Here is a 25,160-nt window from a genome sequence, read left to right as displayed (position 1 = left end):
CAAAATAATTGAAAGTCAAAATAAAAACGACACTTTTCCCTCCAAAAGGTCCAGAGCGAATCCTCTGTTACTTCAGTGGGCGTCAACAGAATTGACAAGTTAACAGTATTGCCAACTTAATTTATTTATTTACGGTTGCGTTCGCGCAAATACGATCCGAAAGACCTAACGAAACATGTTCCGTTGACCAAAATAAATCTCAAGGTCAAATTTCCTCCTTGGTTCACTAGGGATTTAATCAAAGTTTTAAAAGAAAGTTTTAATAGACTTAGGAAGCGGTTTTCAAAATACGAAAATCCTTTAGACCAGCTCATACTGGAAATTATTAAAAAAAGATCAGTAAAATTAGCTCAGGAAAACTATAATTCGTATCGTCATACATTGAAGATAAAATTTCGCAGAACCCGAAATACTTTTGGTCGTATATCAAAGCTAAACGTGGGGGATCAAGCTCACATCCGTCTTCGATGAATGATGGTGTAACTATAAGTTGTAATGGGTTGGAGAGTTGTGAATTGTTTGCGAAACAATTTAAAGCAGTCTATAACGAGGGCGGAGTTAAAACAGATACACACATCAAAAGTGTCTAGGGATCAAGTGAATATTTTTGAAATAAAAATTATTTAAGCAATATTTACCAAATCCAGTCTTCCAGGACGACTTCTTACTTTAATGCTTATGTTTTATTTAACCGCTTACCCCTATATTTAATTAAAATAAACTATAATTGATGTTTTTGCAAATTGTGGGAAAAAACTCAAATTAACGGCGTCAATTAAATGACAAAAAAATGGCGAAAATTATGATTTTGCTCATTTTTATTGTAAAGATAAGAAAATTAATAATCTGTATTTCCACCATTAACACGAATCACACAATCACAGCGATTTGGCATGCTTAAGATGAGTTCATCAAAATCACTTTGAGGAATGGCCGCCCATGTGTTTTGTAACAAGTCAAAATATTGTTGTAGAGTATGTACGGTATGCATACTCGGCACAGCTCTTCTTTGAAGCATATCCCATGCGTGCTCAATTGGATTGAGGTCTGGCGATTGAGCAGGCCACGGCAGAACGTTGATACGAGCTTCGGCAAGAATGCGTGTTACGACTCTAGCCGTGTGTGGACGTGCGTTGCATTAGTTGAAATGAATCACCCAACTGGCCTCGCAAAGGGATGATAACATCTGAAACAACCCTCTCTGCGTAAACTTGAGCATTGAGGTTACCCCTGATCCAAATGAGATCGGTTCTTCCGCCGATCCAAATACCGGCCCATATCATTATTGTTCCCCCACCATATGGATGAACTTCCTGACAATATCTCAAACGTTCATGACGTCCAGATGTTCTCCAAACTCGAGTACGTCTTGTATCCGGTCTCATACCGAAGCGGGATTCATCCGAAAAGCACACATAGTGCCAGTCTTCTTCCTCCCAGTTTCTGTGTTCGCGAGCCCATCGTAAACGGGTCCTGCGATTGCAGGGTGCAATAGGTGGAACTCTGAGCGGCCTTCGGGATCGCAGACCCACTTCACGTAAACGATTTCGGATTGTTTGATCGCTTATTAGCAAGCCTGAGGAGCTGTGGAGCCTCGTAACCAACATCATGGCGGTCATGGTACGATTCCGTCGAGCAGTATTTTGGATTTACCGGTCCTGTCTGCGAGTCGTGATGCGAGATCGTCCTCCATGTCGCTCGGCCACGCTGCCTGTCATGCGATAGCGCGTCCAGAGGCGACTTATGACGCTCTGTGTAGTGTTAAGAGTGAAAGCCACAGCACGTTGCCTAGAACCAGCTTCCAACATTCCGACGGCTCGCATAATCACTTCTCGGGTTAAATGATGTCGTCTCTCCATAATAACGTAAATTGTTTCGGTTCCGATGCAGATATTGTAATGATTTTGTCAAAACGCTATAACTCATTTTTATACAAAACCACATTGACAATCGATTTTCTTCTTATTATCGAATTTTAAACAATATTCCTTATTTAAATGTTAAAACTCACTAAAAAGTATCAATAGCGATACAAAAAAGTTAATATAATTAACCCTAATTGCAGCAATACTCTTAAACGTACTTGATCCCTAGACACTTTTGATGTGTGTACTTTAGACATCAATGATACTCTCGTCTATAACGCTGATAGTCTAACAGTACAATTTCCGTGATCAACATAATAGCGCGTTTTAGAAAATTGCATAAAAAACTCAACGCCGTCTAGCGGCATCTTACCTAAATTAAATATATTATGTATAATATTAATAGACGTCTTAACAACAGACTTAGGGCGTCTGATACGTTACACAATTGATAAAGCCATATTAAAACAAAAACTTAAAACTTTGGGTAATGTCCGTTGTAGTTAACGGTTTTAGATCTAAAGAATATAAAATTTGTTCAGGCGTACCTCAGGGATCGCATTTGATGTTATGTTGTATTTGATGGTGTTAGATGTTAACGTTTGTTATACGTTATGCAAAGGTTTTTCGTAGAGTTGAGACAAAAAAATTGCTGTACAACTTATTAGTGCGTAGTGTTCTAGAGTACTGCATTGTGATTTGGAGTTTTCATTTTGCCACATATTCCCTAAGAATTGAACGAATTAAAAAAGAAAAATGTGCCAGTTTGCACATTCGCAGGGAATGGCTAAACGATGTTCTTACAAAATGAGACCTGAGCGATTTCATATGATGACCCTTGAAAACTGTAGGGATAGATTAGATCTTATTTTTCTTTACAAGTTACTACGAAACCAAATTGATTGTCCGATTCTACTAAGCCAAATAAGATTTAGAGTGCCTCATAGACACCCGCGATACCTTATCCAACCACTTTGCCCACCTCTTCGAAGAACCGAAATTGGTACGACCTCATCCATATACAGAATTTGTAACTTGTATAATATAAATAGCGAATATTTGGACGAAAATGCACATTGTTTGCCTTTGTTTTCAAAAAATATTAATATAAAATAGCATTTTGTTGTACAAACATAAGAAGTTATTAGTATTTGTTTCTAATAAAATTTCATAGTTAAGTTAAATGTTATAAGTTCCTTTGCCGTTTTTTTTGCATAGTTAGCTGTGCATTAAATTTAAAACCACAAATTATTGTAACTAGGAAATAAGTTACAATTTAAAAATAAATTGAAAAAAAAAAATATATATGCAAAACCGTCACTTTCAGAATCCGATTTGAGAGAGTCGTTGTAGCTTACATTTATTATGAATTAGTCTACTGATTTGTCGATGTTGTGGTCTATTGACCATAGTGAATATATTGATACGACGACGACATTTACTGGATTTACCAGCACATGGTCCTACCACTGTGGTCTTCGTGTAATTTAACAACAAATAATACAATGAATAAAAAAATCGTCAAAACAAAATAAAATAACCAAACCAAATACCAAATTTAAACCGTGAATATTTCCAAAACTCGACCGAATGCAAACGCACCCACAGGAATACTGTATGATAGATGCAAACGAAAATGGCCGATAGGTTAAGCGCACCTGGCATGAAAAGCGTGTAAAGACATACGAAGATAACTTTGAATTTGGTTTTTTTAGTCGCCTGTGGTATTTTTTATGCATGTCAAAAGGAAATTGAAGTATTTTATATTTTTCAAACTACAAAGCCAAAGAAACTGTATTTATTATAATGAACTGAGTTTTAAGTATCAGTTTTATTTAAATCTGGTATATTAAGCAAACGTAATATAATATTTAATTTTTTATTTTTTTATACATATGTATCATTACAACAATGAGAAATGTAATAAATCTTAATTATAATAAGAAAAATGTGATGTTTACAGCATTCAAATTCACAGAGTGATATGCCTCAACTTAATTTATTGTTTAAGTTACGTCTTTGACTTTTATTATGTTAATCACGCGATGCCAAAATTGTGACAGTTTTGTAGGGAATAGGCGATCGGACGTTGCGAATTGTGTGTTCGGGATAAAAGTCAGGTCAATGAACGCTATTGTCATGCCATTTGGCACAAACTTGTTGTAAAAAATGATAATCTCAGTACAGAGTACTAAAAAAACCGACCTCAAAAGTACGTGGAATTACGTCTATTTGTTAAGTTTTATTGAAATATGTTCGCCAATATACAGGACTTGACACTGGAGATAATAAATATCGGTTCTCACTATTCAAAGTATATCGAGAGAAAAACGCCTTGAATTGGAGAAATTGCAAAATCAACCATTAAAGTAATTGCTCCTAAATTAAAGTTAGGCGCTATTCATAAAAATGAATCTTCATGCGTGAACAGCACCCTTCGAGGTGGATGATTTTCTTCAAAATGAAATGGGACCACTATGGAAGTACCCCCTTTCCAACAAAAAAAGAATTATGAAAATCGGTTCACAAATACCGGAGTTATCGCGTAACATACATACAAAAAAAAGAACATACAATCGAATTGAGAACCTCCTCCTTTTTTGAAGTCGATTAAAAACTACAATTGGTTTAACAAAAAATAAAGCGGAGTTAATTACATTCTAACTGGTGTAGGTTATAGGTGCTAAATAGAGTAACATGAAAACGGAATTCCAAAATATATCGTGACTATTTCAACTCGACAAGTCGAGACTTGTCTACAGTGAAACCAAAGGTAATTTGTTACCAGACAGTTATGATTTTTGAATTTTTTGATTAGTTATTTGTTGTGAGGACTAAAAATTATCACTCCATTTTCTTTTATCTATATGTAGCGACTTTGAAGTAACGAAGATTATTATTCGAAATTATACTGTACATTGGCGCAACCGATGGTAGCATGCAGTGTAGATAATTTTGTAGCCGTGAATGAGCTCGTCCAAGGAAGTACTGGTACCGTACAGTACTTCCCTGCTGCTAACAGTAATGTGAACATTACTGCGTCCCGGTTTTGGAAAGTAAGGGTGCTGGTGAAATTACAAACACATGAGACTTGTAATGTCTGTGGGTGACGCGCGCAGTGGCAGTGGCAGCCGTATCGTAAATATGTGCTGGTTGTGCACATGCGCTGTGTGCAGTGAGTTGATATATAGTACTACTAGACACATCATGAACGGTGAATTATGTCAAGTATATAACGAGCGCGAGGAACAATTGCATATTTGTCGAGAATAAATACATAATTATAAACAACTACAATCCAAAAACAATTGCGTGCATATACAGAATTGTATATATTACAACGGGGCATATCCCCTACCCATTGCACTACTTATCTACTACTGTATGAAAATTCTATGTAAATACAACGTGTACATTTATTTATTTATTTGCAAACTTTACAGCTTTTAAATTTGGTTTACAATTTAGAAATAATCTACTTAAATAGCCAATTACAAAGTTTGTCAGATTATAATTAATTTACGTTACATAAAAACTAATTCGATGCCAGAACGAAGCGACTTAAAATATTGTTTATCAAAAACCAATCTCACAACGTACATGTACACGTGTACATGAAAACCTGACTTGGCAATAAATCGATACTGTTGTATCTAATAAATATTCGGCTTTAATATCTACCTAAGTAATTGCAACTAAATAGGATTCAAAATACCGTAAATTGATATAATTTAGTTTTCGGGAAAGGAAATGAATGAAGAAGTTATGATAGTTGTCATGTCCATAAATTATTTTTTTTTAAGAATGAAATTAAAAATGTGTGAGGTTTCCAATAGTGATGTGTCATAAAATAAATGATGTAGAAATTCACTAATTTAAAATTTAACTCAATTTATGTCAAGTTCGTAGTAATTAATTTTTAACTGAAATTTTGCATTTTGGTTACTTATAATGGACTACACCTTTCTGTTACACTTTGTATAAACAACAAAAGAACGCGTGAAAATGAAAAGTTTTATGTCAGTGATAATGCTACAATAATATAAATTGATATTTTCCAGGCAAGATACTGTTACCGTTTGCGGCAGCAATAGAAGCGGTATGGGACACGTATGCAATGATTCAGGGCTCACCACAGCGACAGTTACAGGTTGAACTCCGCGATGTGTGCCTGTTTGTGCAGCCGCCGCTGCATATCAAGCAAGGGACGCGCTTGCGCGTCGTTTATTTCCGCGGCAGTGGCAAATTTGAGGTAAACATTAGCACTGTCACAACAGTGTAAATCCTTTGTTAACGAATACCATATCTTGGCGATCTCGAGAAACGACTTTGATTTGCTTGAGTGTAAATGAATAACCTGTAGACGCGAATGACAAAGCGACAGCATCTGGAAAAATAATAGAGATACAGCTGAAATCGTCAAATATAGCAGTTGGCTCGAGATTTTTATAACGTTTGTTTCAGTCTGTCTTTTAAAGTACAGATTTGCAAGGCCATTTACGTCTATAATTTCAGGTACAGAATGAAATGGGGCTTGTAGCGTCGGGCTTTATCGCCAATGCTTTTCGTCAAAATATGGGACATTTCCGAAGCGCATTTGAGTCAAAAGAAACGATGGACCTTGTGTCTGACGACGTGTATCAACTCTTTCACGAGAGGGATTACCAATATGAGTAAGATAATACAAATGTACGTACTATATATTTTTGTAAAATATCATGTATTTTTTTTAAACAAATGACCTTTTCAGAGGTGAATTCCGCTCTATTCACAAAGCAAACTCGTCGTTTACTGAAGCTCAAATAATCTGGAAAAACAACTGGGTAACTTTATTGGATGGAATGCTACAGTTGGATAATTTGAGGCAATCGCACTCTTCTTTCTCTACACCCAATAAAATTAGGAGGATTGTGATCGACAATAATAGGATGACAGACGACAATATAATAAAGGAACACGATAAAAAATTGCTACTAGCTCAAGTTTTCGAGGAATATGATTACATGAGGTAACTTTCTTAAATATACACTAAAAGTTTTGTTTAGTTCATCTTTTTATAGAAAGTTATAAATTCCAGATGCGGTGGTATTTTATTAGAAAGTATTAGGTACCAAGAAACATCGATTACAGATGAAATTTCAGCCAATCTGAAGATCGTAAAATTTGTTCCCCACTTTGATGCTAATATCGATGTAAGTATAATCAAATATGTTCTTGAAACATATTAAATGTACATATGACAATATACGGTCAATATACGGTATTTTTTCATCGAATGACGTTAGAAGATTTTTAATGTCAAAGTTATCTCTTTATACTTTCAGACTGCTGCCACCTGGAAAGTTTACTTGCAAATAGTATCCGAAAATGTTAATAAGGACTCTATTAGTATTGTGGGCATTACAAATCAAACGAAGGATATGTTTTGCGACCTAAAAGTTGGCCTCCATAGCATTGCTGGAATAAGCTTTAACTATAGCGAAATGAGTGTCGATAAGTTGTTAATACTGGACAAAAATTTTCTTTCTGAAACTGATTTGGTCCTGGTTCAGAATCTATCGTTGGATGAATACGTAAGCTTTTATAATAATATTAATTTTGTATATGTATCAGCAATGAAGTTCTATGCATTTTGAATAATAAAATATGACAGCTTATACATATTGTACGGTGATTACAGATGTGCCAAATGTTATACCGTGTATTGAAACGAGACTCTTTCATCGTGAACCGAGAAGAGACTGTCAATGATCGCGTACGACCATCAGCTCTTTACAGTGTTCTGTCTTCACACAGCATAAATCATACAAAACTAGAACTTTTGAAATGGAGACCCATACACGTGACTTCCGAGTCTGCTGTTATAACTGTCCGTACAGCTATTGACTTAGATTACCTGGCAAATACCAGATTATCTCTTTCGTGTCGTAAGAAGCTCGTAATTTTGTCTCCGTACCCCTCTGTACCGGGATTGAAAACCGTTGTAAAACAATGGAGAAAAGAAACAGATCAGCCCATTTACCTGGTTTCTGTAACCGACGGAGATAATATGGAACAATTACCTGATACAAATCTGGCGTTTAGTGTATTGTGTAATGTGAGTATTTCCACTGGTTTTATGCGAACATTGATCTTGTGGTCCACGTTAAATCTGTTTTTCTGTTTCATTAGGGTGTTTGGGGTGGGGAGTATTATTTGCCATGCCCTGAAGTAAAAGCAGTGGAAAATAGAATGGTACTTCGAAGCGGTCAAGTCGGTGATATTAACTCTATGTTTTGGATGGAAACCTCAGATGTTGAAAATTCTAAATTGAAAGTTGTGGTACGTCATTTCAATTTTAAATTTCAATGATTATTAATACTAATATTAATTATGTAACACTAAAAGTGAAAATTACAGTATAAATACAATACAATACAGTATGCTTTATTTATCTCAAAAAGGTTCTAGTACTTACATTTCATGTAAAATAACAAGTTCCTTAGAGTGAGTCTGTACTCGGTCGGAGACCAGTTTTACAGTCCATTATTTATGCGTATATACGACACGAATTTCATCGCGTACACCCCGCGTGGTCGAAGAGCGGAGTCTGTCGGCCGCGCGAAAACTTTCTCCTCGTGTGTCTGGGCGTTTAGACTCACTCCCTCTAAGTGTATAAGGAACGTAACATCATTAAAATACATGCAAATTACAAAATAAAGCACAGCAAGCGAAAAACGGATGTGCGTATCCGCGAGTGTGTGCGTAACGTGTGTGTGAGTGTGCGCGCGCACGTGCGTGCGTGAGTGTGGCGTAGATGGGTGCTTGCGTACGTGATTGCGTGCGTGCGTGAGTGTGTATGATTACAACCTTTATTTATTATATTATACACTGAAATATAGACAGGCCAACTACTGAGCTGTGTGTACGTCTTCGTATATTCCAAAAAATATTCTGTATTTATTGTAATAAAGATAATATCTCTAACAATGCCGTGCTGTACTATTCGGTAGTGTGGGAAAATCTGCAAAACATCTAATTACAAAACAAACGGAATCACATTTCATCGGTAGTTAAATGTGAAATATGTAATTTTGCAAATTTCGTCCATTATAGCAAAGCTCAAGTTAATCGGTCGATTTGAAGTGAAACAATTGACGAACACCGTCAATTGTTTCGAACTCGGGCTGGCCAATCGGAGCGCAGTTGTCACAGTAATGATATGGCAGAATAGTTTTCAAACAAATTAGATGACATTTCGTCTCTATTTCTGGTTACATACTCGATGTTTCTGTCCACGGTACTACAGTACTGTTAGGTTAAGAACTCATGGAGCGGTTTTCACCCGCGCCCGCCGCGGTTGCGGGACCGCGGATGGTAAGCTATACGCTCGTCCATAGCAGTCGCAGTGCCACACAGAACTTTAAATCGGTAAGACCTGAGAGGCTCAACCACTACGCCAGTCACCCTGAGATATATGTTGACAAGTCCCATTTGCCTGTAATTTCACCAGCACCAGTAGCGCTCCTTGTGTGTGAATGAGTGTGTCGAAGTACTGCCATCTTACATATTTCTGCCGCCAAGCAGTAATGTGAGATTTACTGCATATCGGTTTTGAAGGGTGAGGGTGCTGGTGAACAGAGTGACGAGCGTAGTGACAATGTCCCTCAGATCTCTGCGATTTAAAGCTCTGTGTGGCACTGCAACTATTATGGACAGGCATGTCGCTTACTCCCAGGTGCATGGCTTGTTCGTCCTGTCACTCGGTATCATAAAAAGATAATATTTTTTATCTACAGGTTCATTACGCAGCGTTGAGCAATTTGGACATGCAAAAAGCAACCGGTGTGGTGTCAGTCACAACTGATCATCTTAACAGCAATTGCTACGGAATGGACTTCAGTGGAGTGACTGAGAGGTAAATTAATTTAAAAAATTTGAACTTCAAGTACTTATTTTATTACCATTCCGAGTGTCAAGCAATGCAAACTAAAATGAACCATAGTATACAGTAAATGTACTTAATTTATACATTAATATTTATTTCTCAACAATTAATCCGCTTTATTTCCAAAACATTGTGCAAATGTCATCGTTTTCTCGTTACAGTGGCGAGCGAGTGATGGGTTTGCTACCTAGAGGTGCAGCAAGCACTACGGTGTTAGCAATCCCCGAACTGGTGTGGCCTGTCCCTAAACACTGGACCCTCGAAGACGCTGTCACCGTACCCTCTGCTTTCGCTCACGCTTACTATATCCTTGTTAGTATACTGAGTTTCTTTCTTCTATTTGTCATCAAAGCATACTTATATCGTATTAACAGCAGTATAATGTGTCACTTTACTGCGTGGTTTTTGATAACTACCACCACTGCTAATTTATATCTTTCCTTGGTGGAACGCGACTAAGGGATAAGTCCAAAAGGGTAATTAATTGTCTTTGTGTAGTGGATGAAAGTCAATATTTATTTATCACATAACACATACTTTATACAAATTGCCATCTCACCTGGCAACTCTGTGCCCGTAGCAAAATTTAAATTACTGCAGATTATTGCGGTTTGATGTGAAATATCCGCGACACAACTGAGTGTCGATGTTTTTAAATTCGTAGCGCCTGAAAATGGACTTTATTGGACATATGCATTCCATATTAATTCACGGAGGAGCTGGTGCATTGGGACAAGCCCTGATCTCAATCGCGCTCTCGGCGGGCAGCGAAGTATTTACTACAGTGAGCGACATATCGAAGAAGCGTTTTTTGACTAGACTTTTTCCGCAACTGAAAGGTAAAACAATTATAAGTTTCATAGAAGTTGGATCAAATAAAAAACTATTAAATATTTTGGAGTGCGACAGAAATTATTTTGAAACCGTTAGACATTTTCGATACTTAATAGAATTTTGGATATTAGAAATTCATCATCACATTGAGATCGCATTCTTTGGCGTTGAGAATACAGTTTATGTACTCGTAGTGCATGGTGACGCGAAGCATAATGGTCAAAACATAAGTATTATTTATTTATTACAGTACTTGTACTTATAGTCTGAAACTTCTTAATTTAAGAATCCATTCCTAGTGTCCATTATCTGATATTTGTTTCAGAGGATCACATTTTCAATTCCCGTGACCCTTCATTCTCAGATATGGTCATGTTTCAGACCAATGGAAAGGGGTGTTCTGCTGTTGTCACAGCAGCTAAAGGGGAACTTAAAGAGGTAAGGATATTTTGCAATTCTACAGCTCAAGAAGACCTGTGTGGGACTAATTTGTTATTTGTTGTGTTGTTATTTCTTGCTAAATAACATGTGATATTTTCCAGATGTACTGCAAAGTATGCAAGCATTCTGGTTTCGTGTGCGATGTCGATCAGAGTAACAGCCAAGAAAATTTTATTTTCAAGATGAACTATCTATCTCGTGAACGAAATTACGCCCGCATTAATTTCAACAACGTTTTCGACGATCCTGAGGCTATCAAAGTAGGCAACGAAGGATGTTATAATATTGAAATATTGACAAGTATACCAATACTAATACTATGTCCAACCCTTTCTCTACTTCTCTTTTTTTTCTATAGTTTGTAAAGCAATTCGCGCTTATTTGGTCTTTAAATATCTTACAGTCAAAAGAAACCAAAACAATGTGCGTATTAAAAGGACGTTTTTGTTTATTCAGGCGATTCAAACTTTGATGAGCGAAGGTATCGCCCGTGGTTTTGTGCGTCCTCTGTCGCGAGTTATCTACGACGCAGTTGATATTCCACGTGCGTTGAATCTATTGGCTTCATCGGCTCATCGTGGCCGAGTAGTACTGCGAATGCACCAGAAAGTGCCAGCCTCTCAGCCAAGGTAAGAATTGCTATTCCGAACTTTTCCCTTTTTCCCTTCCGAACTAATTTCATTCCTAGAACAGCATTTAGGAAACATCGGTCAGAACGGACTGCCTTCGTATTACCAAAGCGAGGTATGTCAACGCGAGCCTACATTTTAGGTGGTGAGGTGTGGAGGACCGCGCGCTGAAAATTAATATGAATAAAATAAGAACAGACAGAGAAAATTACACACAGATCCGACTTCGACAAGCGCCTGATGGCCACTGATGGGGCAGCGGGCGGCACGGCGCGTCGTTAAATCGCTAGGCGATTTTCAAATTTTGGAAAAAATGTGAATTTAATAATAACTACAAAGCGTTAGTTGTCTGTAGATTCACTAAAAGAGAAATATTTCCATGTAAAAAAAATATTTTGTGTGACCACCCAACTTTGATCAAGAATGAACATATTTCGATTCAAAGGAAATTTAAATATAACGCCATCTTGAATATATGGTTTTTTGTAGTAAGCGTGTATATGTTGCAATGTGGCTGGGTAAATGACGACAATATTAGACTACTAGCTAAAATAAACTGATCGGATATTCTGACCAAGAATGGTACATTGGGTGCAGGAAAGGATGCTCCAGTTTGCGAGATTCCCTCAACAATGAGACAATTTTATATAAAGATATTTTAATTCAAATCACTTGAAGTACTAATTAATAAAAATTATTTAAGGCAAACAGCCATCCTGACTGTCACGAAAATCTCCTACTGCGTTGTTAAATTTGTGTGACCACGCAACTTTGATCAACAATTAACATATTTCGATTGAAAGGAAATTTAAATATAACGCCATCTTGAATCCATCATCGTGGCTGGGTAAATGACGACAATATTAGACTATTAGCTAAATAAACTGATCGGACATTCTGATCAAGAATGGTTTTGGCATTGGGTGCAGGAAAGGATGCTCCAGTTTGCGAGATTCCCTCAATAATCAGAACATTTTATATAAAGATATTTTATATTCAAATCACTTGAAGTACTAATTAATAAAAATTATTTATTTGCGGGTACATCCAGACATTATTATTTTTACGTGTTGAAAAAACAAAGTGTTGAAGTAAGTGAATCAATCGTCTACGTACCAGTTTGGTATTGCGTATTTGAGCCTGTTGTCTGGTGAGCTGCTAAATTGTCTGGTCGCGTCTCGTCAACAACTACAAAGATATCATCATGTTATAATAAGGACTTGAACATCTTGTTACTGTAAATTTTGACGATCACGACAATGATAATTTTCACGATAATTTCATGGTCTACGTTGACTCTTGTTCAGGTTCTCTATTTTCACTGATCTGAGAGTTAGAGTCAATTAGATGTACTCTGATGAAACGAAATGAAATGAAGTAACTAAAACCCATGCTTCGATTTCAGTTGGAAAACTGAGAATTATGTCTTTACTTTTGTTCGTGTTTTGGTGTATTCATCATCAATAAATTATTTTGTGTAAGTAACTCTTTCACAATTCCCTATCATTTGTGGTCAGAACAGCCGAACCATAATGTACGCAGTTACTAATAATACTCGCGCTTTATTATTAAAACACACGAGTATGTGACTATTATGACTTATCAGTCCTGGCATTGTCGAAGACAGTTATCACCTCAACATAGTGTGGCAAAGTTTAATTTATTGTTTTCATAATGTACATTACACGATAAAATTTTGACCTACGTTACTACGCAATCCATGCGAGTACGAGCCTGGAGTGAGAAGAATAAATAGGAAGGCTTGTGTGAATTGAAAGATGAAAGTAAATGAGGCGTAGGAGGTTTCTTAGGATCGTGTGGCGTGACGGTCGATGGTCTCTCCCTACCCCAATGGAATCCATAGGCGTGCATGTTTATTACGTGTTGTTTGCAAATTACCAAAGACATAATTTACTCGCTATTTGCGAATCAGATTTGGTAGCTGATCTTGAAAGTGTCGCATCAACCCCGAGGTGTGTTCGATTGTTTGTTTGTTTAGGAATGTCACGTCGCCGCTTGTTTTCACAGCTCAAGTTACTCAAGTCAAGTATTTTGTCAAGTCAGATAAAGACGCGGAACGAGTGGCGCTGTTGTCGTTTGAATGTATTCAGTTAATCGGAGTCGCGCATCGGAGAGAAGGGCTTTTTACTTTGACGGCTTAAAATGCAGTGAAATACACCACGTTACAAGAGTCCGTTTTAATCGGATGTGCCTTTTGCATTTTCAAACAAATATGTGATAAATAAACATAAGAAGAATAAGGCTTGATCCCATGGTACAGTCAACTTGAATTGAATGTTAGTAAAATGTGAAACTACTGTTAGCCAACTAACTACTGCTACTATTTGACACTCTGTACATCTATGTGTCGTAAAATGTAGGGTCTTGTGTTGTAGTTGTAGGTAGCTGTGTATACAGGAAAGAGGTAAGCGAAGACTATAACAGCCTAGCCTGAACCATAAAATTACTATATATATGAAAATAGATAGTACAGGAAACCTATAACCCTGCGACCTGAGAAGAAAAAAAATGGACGAAAAGGGAGTATAGGGAGTGCACACATCGTGAAACACGCACAGCACTGCCAGTCAAGTAGGTTTACGAAAAATATATTCAAGTTGAGTAAATATAGTAAATTCATAAAGTGAAGTAATATCATACAAACGGTTTGTAACAAAATGGGTACTTTACAAGAAATACATGAACAAACTATGTAAGCTTAAAAAATGCATAGAATTTAGTATAGTCAATAGTAAAATAAAATAATTTATAATAAGGAAGGGATGTAGTGCATGTCGATTGTCTCGAGTGCATACGTCACATGTGTGGGTGTAGAAGGGGTCTGTCAGTGTTCGACCGCCAACCCGGAGGCACGTATTGGTGCGTAGGCGACCCAAATACCAATACGCTATTACTTGTAAGAGCGAACACTACAGGTGTATCTTATATTTTGTAAGATAGTTATTTATTAGTAAATACTTAAGCCGTTTGATCTAGCACAACAGTTTTTCCGCTTCTTCTCCGGTGAATCGCCTTAATCGCTGTGTTTTAAAATGTTTTATTATTTTTATAGTCGTTTTTAAACAAAAATATATGTTATTCTTTTTATTTACAGGATCACCTGTTCGCCAGCACTATCGCACGTGGTGGTTTGTGCCGACGAAATCGTTGGCATCCAATTATCTGACCGTTTGGTTCGTCGTGGAGCGAAGAAATTGTTATTACACGTCTGCGGATCCTCTGGTTATCTTCGACAAAAGATTCGGTATGATCTTTTCGAATGTGACGATTTATTAATGATCTAATTTTTACATCTTAATTTTATTTTAGTTCATGGGAAAATAATGGTGTCAACGTGAAGATCGTTTCTGTAGATTTAGACATGAAGGGCGTGACGAATCTTTTGAATGTAAGCAATCACATTGGACCAGTTGAGGGCATATTTATGACCGTGAACAATTGTCATGGAAATAAAGTAGTTGACAATTTATCAACGTTGACAAATTTGGACTTGGCGTCAAGGAAACTGTGCCCATCGTTAAGGTGAGATTAAATTACGGTAAGGTAAGAATCGAAGTATGAATTAAAACAAAATTAAACAAATACAAAATGTAGTTATGCAATGTACGAAATAAAATACGTTAAGAGGTAGGTATAACAAATTTTAATCACGTGGAATAATTGTAGAATATTTTAATAGGGTAGTGATGCAAGACGTGATGCTGAAATATGCTGATGTAAAAAAATCCAAAATTAGAATTTTGTTCTTAGGTACTTCGCAGTAATCAACTCAGGGAGTAACATCGGAAGGAAGACGTGTCTGGAGAGATCTCGTCTTTGTTTACCTGCTACAACAGTTGACTTACATGCGGTAAGTAAGCATATCAATTAATGACTGGCATTCAATGGACTTTATGCCGATTTTACTGCCACCTCTGTGGGTACAATGAAATTTCATCATATTTTGGATATCAAATAATGACATTTAGTAGAGACAGTCTAAAAATGTATAGGGTCCCAGTTTGTTAGTTTTCCATTAAATTTTGTAGTTTTAGAAAAAGACGGAACCAAACCACGTGAAAATGGCCAAACATTTAAAATATTCGATGAAAAGGGCGCAGCGTTTATAATTTTTTATTTAAAAGTTGTGTGTAAGTGTGTATTTTCATTCGCCTGTCATTTAAATTCAAATTCTAAATAATCTTTATTTCATAGGTAAGCATTATTACACTTGAAATCGTCACAATAGTTAAACTCTACCGCTCATTCGTAAGGCAGATTCCCCTGAGAAGAATGAGCAAGAAACTCTAGGGGTTGCTCTTTGTAAATAACATTTACAATATTTTTTTTTTTATTTGAAACATCAGAGATCGAGACTACCTCCATGAGCTAAACGGGTTACTACCACGGATTTTTGTCATCCAAGTACGCAGAAGTTGTATAATAACCTTTAGTATAAAGTTTTTGTTTCACTATAGTTTTAAACCTCGTGAAAGGCAAATTTTGTATATAAACCGGAATCTTGTTATAGAAGCGTATACATTGCCCCTTAAATGATTTTTTGACTTTGTGAAGACGACTATCAAGAAAAGCTAGTTTATTTCTATTCCTCGTATTAATGTTACGTCTGTCACTATTTTTCATAAATAAATTACTATTCCTTTTAACATAAATTACATTTTCATAAATGTACTGTGAGGCTAGTGTAAGAATGTTAATTTCCATAAACTTATCTCTCAAAGATACTTTGGGGCCCAGATTGTAAATTGCCCTAACTGCACATTTCTGCAGGACAAAGATTCTATTGATATCGGCGGCATTACCCCAAAGCAAAATGCCGTATGTCATTAGACTGTGAAAGTAGCTGAAGTAAACCAATCTAGCGGTTTCGACGTCTGAGAGTTTTACACTACACTAATGTAGTTGAATTTGGACTATTTGTCTATACAGAAACTTTGTACCATAATATTTTAAAATTGGTTTTAAAAGAACCGCAGCAGTCACTACAAAAATGTTTCGATAAGTTTTCGTATTTATAATCTTTTACTATATATTTTATATTATTCCTTATTATTGTATTATTTCTATTGAAATATTAAATTTAACCGTACTTACTTTTGCGCCTTCTTTACGACATATTGTCATATTCTCTCATTGTATTTCTGCGGTTGGCTTCGCACTTTTCTACATTGTGAAACTTGTGAAAGAAACTATATTGTCAAACCTAATCTGGTCTTGTGTATTCATTGTTCTTACCTCCACTTTAATACATTCAACTACGGGGTTGTGAACCTTTAACGTAAATAAAGTTTATTTTACCTTCTCATACAATCTGTCAGTGAAGCAATTTTTTTATCCAATACCCTAGGCATTTTAATGAAAATAATTATTAAATGTATATGAATTTTCAGTTTTCCAATTCTGACGAGGCAGTGTCCGGAAAGCTGACATGGCGTAGTTTGATCGACGCCACTGAGGCTGCCGTATGCAGTGCTCAAGTGGATGTTGCTGCTTTCCCGCAGAGACGAGTGGCCAAGACAGTCACTGAACAAATAGCTGACTTGGCTAGTAAGATTTCAATAAAAAATATTGAATATAAAATTTTTGGTGCAGGTGAAATTACAGGAACTCGAGCCACAAGTTGATAAACTTGTGGCTCAGGGTAATAGGCGCAGTGGTAGTGTCCCTCAGACCTTTGTGATTTAAAGCTCTGAGTGCAACTGCTACGGACAGGCGTCCCGTCGCTTATTGTCATAAAAAAAGAATATAAACGTGTGTTCCATATGTTTTATGGTCTCATGGTGATACATAAGGGTTACTTGTGAAAAATATGTTGATCAAAATTTCTACAATTTTAAGGGTTTTATTTTGTGCTATTTTTCATTGTTTGTTTTATGAGTAGGAGTTATTATACTTATTATCTGTATAACACAAAATTAGATTCCATTTGAATTACAGGTATACAATTGTCGGACGATCCTGAAATGACGTATCTTGTGAATCCTGCCAAAGCGCCAATCATTCAGACGTTCCTTCGAACTATGCACAATGTCCCTGTTGATGCTGAGGATTTAATCACGTTGACAGCTGCTAAGTGAGTTCAATACTGCTTTAGTTTCAATGTTGAATGTCAGTTATAATTATATAACATTTAATACAATCTGAAAATAATTTGGTGTAATATTAGTATATTCCATGGTAGTAAATCATCATTATTTTCAATAAGTTCAATATTACCATTATTAAAGCAACACCTCTAGTTACTCGCTGGTAGCTATAAAGGTACCTGACTGAGTGAAGCAAAACTTTCATAGACTTCTCACAGGTGGCACAACAGCAAAAAGTCGTTTAAAACCAAAATCAAAGATCTGCAACAAGCACGTGAAAAATTCGTAAGATTCATTCCGTGGCTCAATTTGGAGAGCGTCAAACACGATATGCTGAAGGCGCTGGTTGAAATCCAGCCGGATCGAAGGAATTTTTCTTAATATGTTAATATTATTACCGTTACCTTTATGTTTGATTTGCAAGGCTAAGAAGCATCGAAAAGTACCTAGGGGAAGAAGTAAGAAAGGAGTTGCATGGCCTGGGCACCTTTTACTCCTACGAATATTTCGATGAGTTAAAGGATACCGTTCCCTTGGTGGCGCTGCAGACTCTTACCGAAGCAGAGCCACAGGTATTAAAATACAAGTTTAATTTATAAAGTAATAATTATATTTTGAGAATCTAAAGAAGGATGTTACTACTCATACAATGACAAATGCTTATATATCAGCTACATACTGTTTGATGACGCTGCCAGCATTTCACTAATAACCTTGATTTTCAATAGCACCAAGTGAGGGCAAAGTTTCTCATTGGGCTTTTTCTTTTTTTGCACCTTTGTGCACCTCAATAAAATTATGTGTTACAGGATTATGAAGAGTTCGATGTAACGAAGCAATATGTATGCATAGTACCAGGCTTAGAAGGGCATCATGCTCGTTTCCGCTTGATGTGCGAGCGATTCAAGACAGGGGCGGTGGTGCTTCAGCCCAGCCTTGACTACCCTTATGACACAGTGGAGCAGACAGCTGATAAATATGCCCAGGTAAAACTATAACTTGCCTTTTCTGTTACGAGGACTACCGAAATCGACCTTCCAGGGTATTCGATGTGCTTTGCCTATGATCCTAAGCAGTATGTACTATGTACAAAATGATCTGATCTTTTCATCTCAGTTCTTTTAATCTTGAATTAATGTCGTGGTTGCAGAACCGTTCTACTCGTTGCCGACATTCTGATGCACTCGCCTTCTAATTTCAATTACATTGCATGATATCACCAAAATGAATTTTACGCTTTATTATTGAATATGGCACATTACGTACTTCTAACTTGCATTGAAGGACTGATAGTGTAGATCAAATTGTCCATAACTATGCTAAGATTGACTGAATAAATTTTATAATTGAAATTTATCTTATGAATCATCCTATTGTTCTAGTCCAGGAATAACTTATTCAATTCATTGTGACATTTGCAGTTACTCCGAGACAAAGTGAATATTCAAGACAACTTTTACCTGGTGGGTTACGAGAGTGGTGTTCTGGCTGTGTTAGATATTGCCGCCATTTTGGAAGACTGCGGTAGGTTTCCGAACAAATCATGTGCTTAGTATATGTATAATAATTATTTATAATTATTGACTCGGTATTTTAATTCAAGCTAAACTTAACAGCACTTATTTATTCCTCTTAAGCATGTATAATTAATATTGGGCCTAGAAAACAACGCGACATACTAAAATCGTAGGGACAACTCTACAGAAATTCCTTTACCTTTTCAAGTTTTTGACGAATAGACAGCTATATCATCTTGTTTCACATTTTATTATCACCTGACTGTAACTTATAACTTACTGTACAACCACGTATTTACTATTTATCGTACACAAGAATGAAAACTGATTGCAGATTTTCAAAATTTTTCCAGGTCTTAAAGGTACCGTGTTTTGCGTTGGTGGCGCCCCCGAAGAGTTCCAGGCGACCCTCAAACACGAGCTAAGAGAGTACCAATCGGATGAGGAGCTGCAGAACGCCGTCATCAGGCACATGTTTGTGTTGATGAAGGGTGACGATTGTGGCCTTGATGAGGTGATTTCTCTATACTTTATCCAACAGCGTATTGTACACCTTTTCCTTAATAAATTATATTGTACTTAATTGAATCGAAAGACTACTTAGGTGCTTAAGTACTACTTAACTACTTAAGTGCTTTTGACAAAAACCTAATCAGTATTGTAGATTATTTCCTCAATCGTGGATAGATACAAATGAATTTAGCATATTTCAATTCAATTTAAGTCAAATATTGTTTATTGCATGCAAGTGAAACAATCATTAATTAGTCGGGTAAGTATTGAAATGATATTTTTAAATAGAAACTGATGGCATAATGTTGTAAAGAAGCACACAAGAAAACAACATTATAGTCGTCACCATATAAGAGGCCAAATTTGACGCTTACCATCGTAACGCGAATAGGGATATGGACTAATCATATTGGTAATCACATTATACGATTTTCACGAGAAATCGATTCAAAATGTTAAGTTTGAGTTTGTGATTGTTTAGATTATTTTTCGGTACATTATTGTTCAGGGGGCCTGTTAAAAGCAATTCATTTACAGAATTCCTTGCAATTCTGTAGCAATTCCTCTTATTTAAGTAAAATTGTCCCGTATTCCGATGAATTGGATCCAATTCTTTTAATTTTGATTTTATAATATTCATAAATGGTTTATTACGAGAATTTAGTGAAAATAAGTAAGTTCATCGATAAAACAGCTACATAAAAAGCTTAAATTACCAAGAAACCAAGGAGTTCATAAATTTTCAATTATTCGGCTGGCAATAAGTTAGAAGTTGTCAATGTCAACAACAAACATCTCAAATAATGTTCGTAATTTTTTGTAATATATTTTTTAAGTATTTTCTCCGAGAAATCGAAGTGACTCGGTGAAATTCGGCGATTAAAGCTTACATCACTATTATTAAAAAAAAAAAAAAATAGCTTGAAGACGTAATTGTTCTCAGAACATTTCGGTGTAACTCAAAATTGTATTGCTTTGCAAAACAGCACTTCAAATATGTTTTGTCATATTATATAATGTTTCAATAAAATGTATGTATTTTTAAAAAACTCAATTATGCTAATAATTGTTTGTTTATTGTTTCGTTGATCGCATTCAAAGTTGCATTCTATCGCCTTCTTTAGCTGTCAAATTTGGCCTCTTATTTGGTGACGACTATAACAACGACTGACAAAGGTTTAAAATTATTGGTTGTTGTCATCCAGTTGCCAACACAACTCTTAATAATCATAAAATGTAAAACATAATGACTTCTCATGTTTAGCTGCAAGAGTTGGAAAAGGTATCTACATTTAAAGAGAAGATAGATGTGTGCATGCGACTGTTGCTCGGACGTGTGCCTCACTCAGCACAGTATGCGAAAACGCTAATCTTGTCTGCATACACGCGGATCAAGCTAGCACTGCAGTACAAACCACAGCCGAGGCAGCTCAATTCTAGAGTAATTCTCCTACACTCACCATCGATGATACTTGAAGACCCTCGCGACACCCCAGTAACATTACTCCAACAGTACTCCAAACAACCAGTCGTAGTTCACGAGCTGCATGAACCTCTAGCATACGCCGCCCTCGATCTTCGTATCCCGGCAATCATCAACACCTATTTCGATAAAAACATCAAAGAAGCTTACGGAAAAGCCAATCGATGCGAAAATCACAAGGTTATGGGTGCTCTATTCTGTGATTCTCAAGACTTTGATATGAACCAATGTTAATTCTATAACTCGGAATGCAATTTGAGTTCTGTGTTTAGTTGTTATGATGTATTTAGATATATATACACACATCTATTTCTTAATCTGTTAATCTTTTTTTCAATAAATGTATTTTTGTTTGAACAAAGTCTTTCGATATTGTATTAATTTCTTGTAAAAATAAATTAGAGAAATTGCAATGATATAGGTGAATAAACCGATGACTTTTCCAGAAACAAAACCTACAGTATGGTCAATTACCGAATTGACCTTGTTATATTCAATATACCGACTGAATATAGTTTGGAAACAATGTTTGAAAGGAGAAACATGAAGTACAAGAGATAAAAAGAACAAGAAATAAAAAATTCTATTTCAGATAGTCTTTGTGCCTGTTTGTTCACCACATAAAAACTGGTCATAATTAAACTTGACCGAATTATTAAAATCTCTTGGAAAGCTATAGTTATCATAAGTTTTCTCTAAAAATTACGAAACTCCGCAAAATTATAAGATGGTATTAGCCGAAATTATAAAGCGTGAAAGGTACAAAAGCGGGTGCGAGTCGGGCGCGGTTCGAGTTTAATTCCGTGTATTTATATGGGCGACAACATATCGAGGGCGGGCGCGTGCGCCTGTCCCGCACTAGCTCTCTGTGTGTTTCATGCTTAATTGTCATATTAACCCGTTACGCCCGTGACAGCCCCGATCACATCCTGAGCGCGTTGTGCGCACGCTATGGGTTTAGCCGATGTTCGCCCATTGGATGCGACTGCATACCCGTCGCAAAGCACTATGAATGTTTATTTGTTTTTGTATTGTGTAACTAACCCTTAGACTTCAGGGTTTTATACATATATATATATATTTATAATTTACTAACAATCCTGGTTCCAAAATAAATGTTGATTATTATTATTATGCTTTGCATTTTTCTCAGTCAGTTGGCTGGTTTGAACCGCACTTTATTCTTATTATAAAGTCTAATGCTTTAAGAAGTGAACTGAATATGATCTTTTGTCTGTCTTATAGGTAGATATTCATATTTTCTCAGTGAACTAAACATATCAAAAGTGTCTAGACCAATTTCTCTGCAGACCGATTACCACAGAACTAATCATTACATTTCAAAAGAATATCGACAATAGTTTAAATGTCCTCCTTCATATACCGGAGGTTCCAAATAATTTATATAGCACGATATTTAATTGCATTAAAAATGAATTTGATACCGTGTTTACATCGAAAACTTGTAATACTAATTCCAGTTTTATAGAATATGTTAAAAATATTTTAAAAAGTATGTGTAGCTGCTAAGGTTAAGTTTTACAGCGATAAGATCATACCATCGAAAAATAAATCTAAATCTACTTAGAGTATAATAAATAAGTCAAGCAGGGTTAAATAACATGATAGAGATATATGTAGTTCTAGAATTAGACGTCAAACTTGTTAAATGTAAAGATGAAGTAGCCCAAGCTTTTTAATCGTTCTTTTCGGAAATCGCTGTGAACATTACAAAATCATCAAATTCCTCTTTATCTCATGCTTTTGACCTCCTAAAGAAAAATCTTAAAGTTTGTGGCAGTGTATTTAATTTTCACCATGTTAATTTAAAAGACATTATTGATGATTGTAAATGTATACATGTTAAAAAAACTGAAGATTTTTGGGGTATATCGACTAAAGTTATAAACTCGGTAATTTATCTAATTTCCCCAAATTTAGCTGTTGTACTCAATAGGTGCGTTGACGGAGGTATTTTTCTAGTTAAGCTGGAAGGTATCGTGATTAATAATGATAAATGAACGCTCACTAAATGCTAGGAACTCGGGTACTTGACTACAGTGCAGCGACAGCGTCCGCAAGATGGGCGCAAGTAACCTTTGGGTAGGGACGGACGAGTAAAGTGCGCGATTTCCTTCTTGGGCAGTGTTGCGGTTTTTGCGGTGTCGTTGATTTGTTATTTATTATAATTCGAGAAGTTGATTGATCTCCTTGAAGCTGGAATTCACCCGTAAATAATAATACCGAATAACTGGGTAACCGAAGATTAATAACCGAAAAAACCGGTTTTCAAAATCATTCAGTTTTTGCATGTGCCGAGAGAGCGAAGCGGGCGTGTCGCGACAGTGGCGAGTGCCAGAATAAATTATTTGCGTTTTCGAGCTGTGTCGAATATTACTATGTATACCGTTTTTAGAACAAAAACTCAGTGCTGCACTTTAAGCAAAAAACAAAGAAAAAGTAATTTCTTCTAAACGTTTAATAGGTGATTCTGCTTGGTTATAATAAAGTTGAATATAAATGGTTTATAGGTGATTTGGAATTAGTTGAGGCGAAGTTGCAGAGCCTTGAACACGCCGTAAAGTTGCCTACTTAGCGATATTCTACAGAATATAACACGGAGTGTGTGCGATGGAATTGCATAAATTGATGTCGCCTTTCTCTTTCCATCATCGGGGGACTATTCAACGACTCCACCCCTATGTTGTAAATACTACCAGGATTCGTACAAAGCGTTTCACTTTTATATGTTTTATATGTACACTTCCACATTTATATGGCGAGCAGCTAGAGAGTGGAATTCCTGGCCTGCCGGATGTATTCCCCGAACGCCGTAACTTGGACCTTTTCAAAGTGAGAGTGAATAGGCATTATTTAGGTATGCCTCCTATATCTACCTCATCACCACTTTCCTGGTCTGGGCTGGTTCCTCCGCCAGTGATACGCCTTTGCGGGCGGTGGACTGGTGGATCCAGACTTGGGTATGGACTTACTGGGGGTTGTGGTTAGCTGTAGAGAAGGACATGTTTCTCTGCCCCGGTGGTCTAGTTGAGGGCCTGAAGCGAAATGACTACCCGAGGCACTAGCCTCTCGAAGAATTGAATGAAGTCAAGTGACAGAGGTGTGTGACAACCTGGATCTGGGGATAGAACCTGAACTTATAAGGTTCCTGTGCGCATATCTTCAGGGTCGGTAGGGAGGGTCACTATAATCAAAAGTAACGTAGAAAAATATGGGGCTGGTCTGGGCTGGTGAGTCCGCTAATCGATTTTCTGGATACAGATACGACTTTATTAGATATACGGCTGCGAATAGTCGACCTCCTACCGTAACTGCGATGACTACCACGACGACTAGATGGAGACGATATGAGAGCTTAAATCCAGGTTTAGGTTCGATTTCTTCTGAGCTGATAGAGGAGCTAGAACGAGACAATGAAAAGTCACTATCACTTTCTATCTCCTGTTCTCAATGTTCAAGGTCATATTCACCTAACTCCGATTTGTCAACGTTTCCGATGATTTGTGCAACCAAATCGCATGTTAATATCCCTAAAAACAAAAAAAAAGTAAAAAAAAAAACAAAATCTAGTCATTTCCATACTGACAAGCACAATCGTGTTTTATGTCTGCATAAAAACCAAAATTTCCAACAATTTATTGTTTAATTATTTTTTATATAAAATATAACATATACTTAATAAGAAAATACATCATTAGGTCAGAAAATATGAAATGATGAAATTTAAAAAAATGTTGCTTTACGACCTCCCGTCCGTCACGTACACGACCACACTTGTCGCACTCGACATAGGTGTGCAACCCTCCCCCCCGAAGGGGTTCCC

At 36.5% G+C, this 25,160-nt stretch overlaps 1 protein-coding gene across 1 annotated transcript; it reads left to right on the top strand.

Moving 5' to 3' along the window:
- Positions 1 to 5,889: 5,889 nt before the first annotated feature.
- On the top strand, positions 5,890 to 21,637 carry LOC113225847 (fatty acid synthase-like). The gene is made up of 23 exons (XM_026458296.1): positions 5,890 to 6,117; positions 6,381 to 6,538; positions 6,616 to 6,873; positions 6,943 to 7,057; positions 7,190 to 7,438; positions 7,546 to 7,962; positions 8,037 to 8,186; positions 9,644 to 9,762; positions 9,954 to 10,104; positions 10,457 to 10,631; positions 10,952 to 11,064; positions 11,169 to 11,327; positions 11,524 to 11,696; positions 14,812 to 14,961; positions 15,027 to 15,239; positions 15,468 to 15,567; positions 17,108 to 17,264; positions 17,655 to 17,790; positions 18,228 to 18,375; positions 18,613 to 18,789; positions 19,225 to 19,327; positions 19,674 to 19,834; positions 21,098 to 21,637. Exons 1-23 carry the CDS (start codon positions 5,983 to 5,985, stop codon positions 21,548 to 21,550), a joined length of 4,170 nt encoding a protein of 1,389 aa, XP_026314081.1. The 5' UTR covers positions 5,890 to 5,982; the 3' UTR covers positions 21,551 to 21,637.
- The last annotated feature ends 3,523 nt before the right edge of the window (positions 21,638 to 25,160 follow it).

The sequence above is a fragment of the Hyposmocoma kahamanoa genome, unplaced genomic scaffold (genome assembly GCF_003589595.1).
Source record: "Hyposmocoma kahamanoa isolate Upper Pololo Valley unplaced genomic scaffold, ASM358959v1 176214, whole genome shotgun sequence".
Classification (NCBI taxonomy): domain Eukaryota; kingdom Metazoa; phylum Arthropoda; class Insecta; order Lepidoptera; family Cosmopterigidae; genus Hyposmocoma; species Hyposmocoma kahamanoa.
The sequence above is the reverse complement of the archived record's forward strand: the minus strand, read 5'-3'. Positions and strand labels throughout refer to the sequence as shown.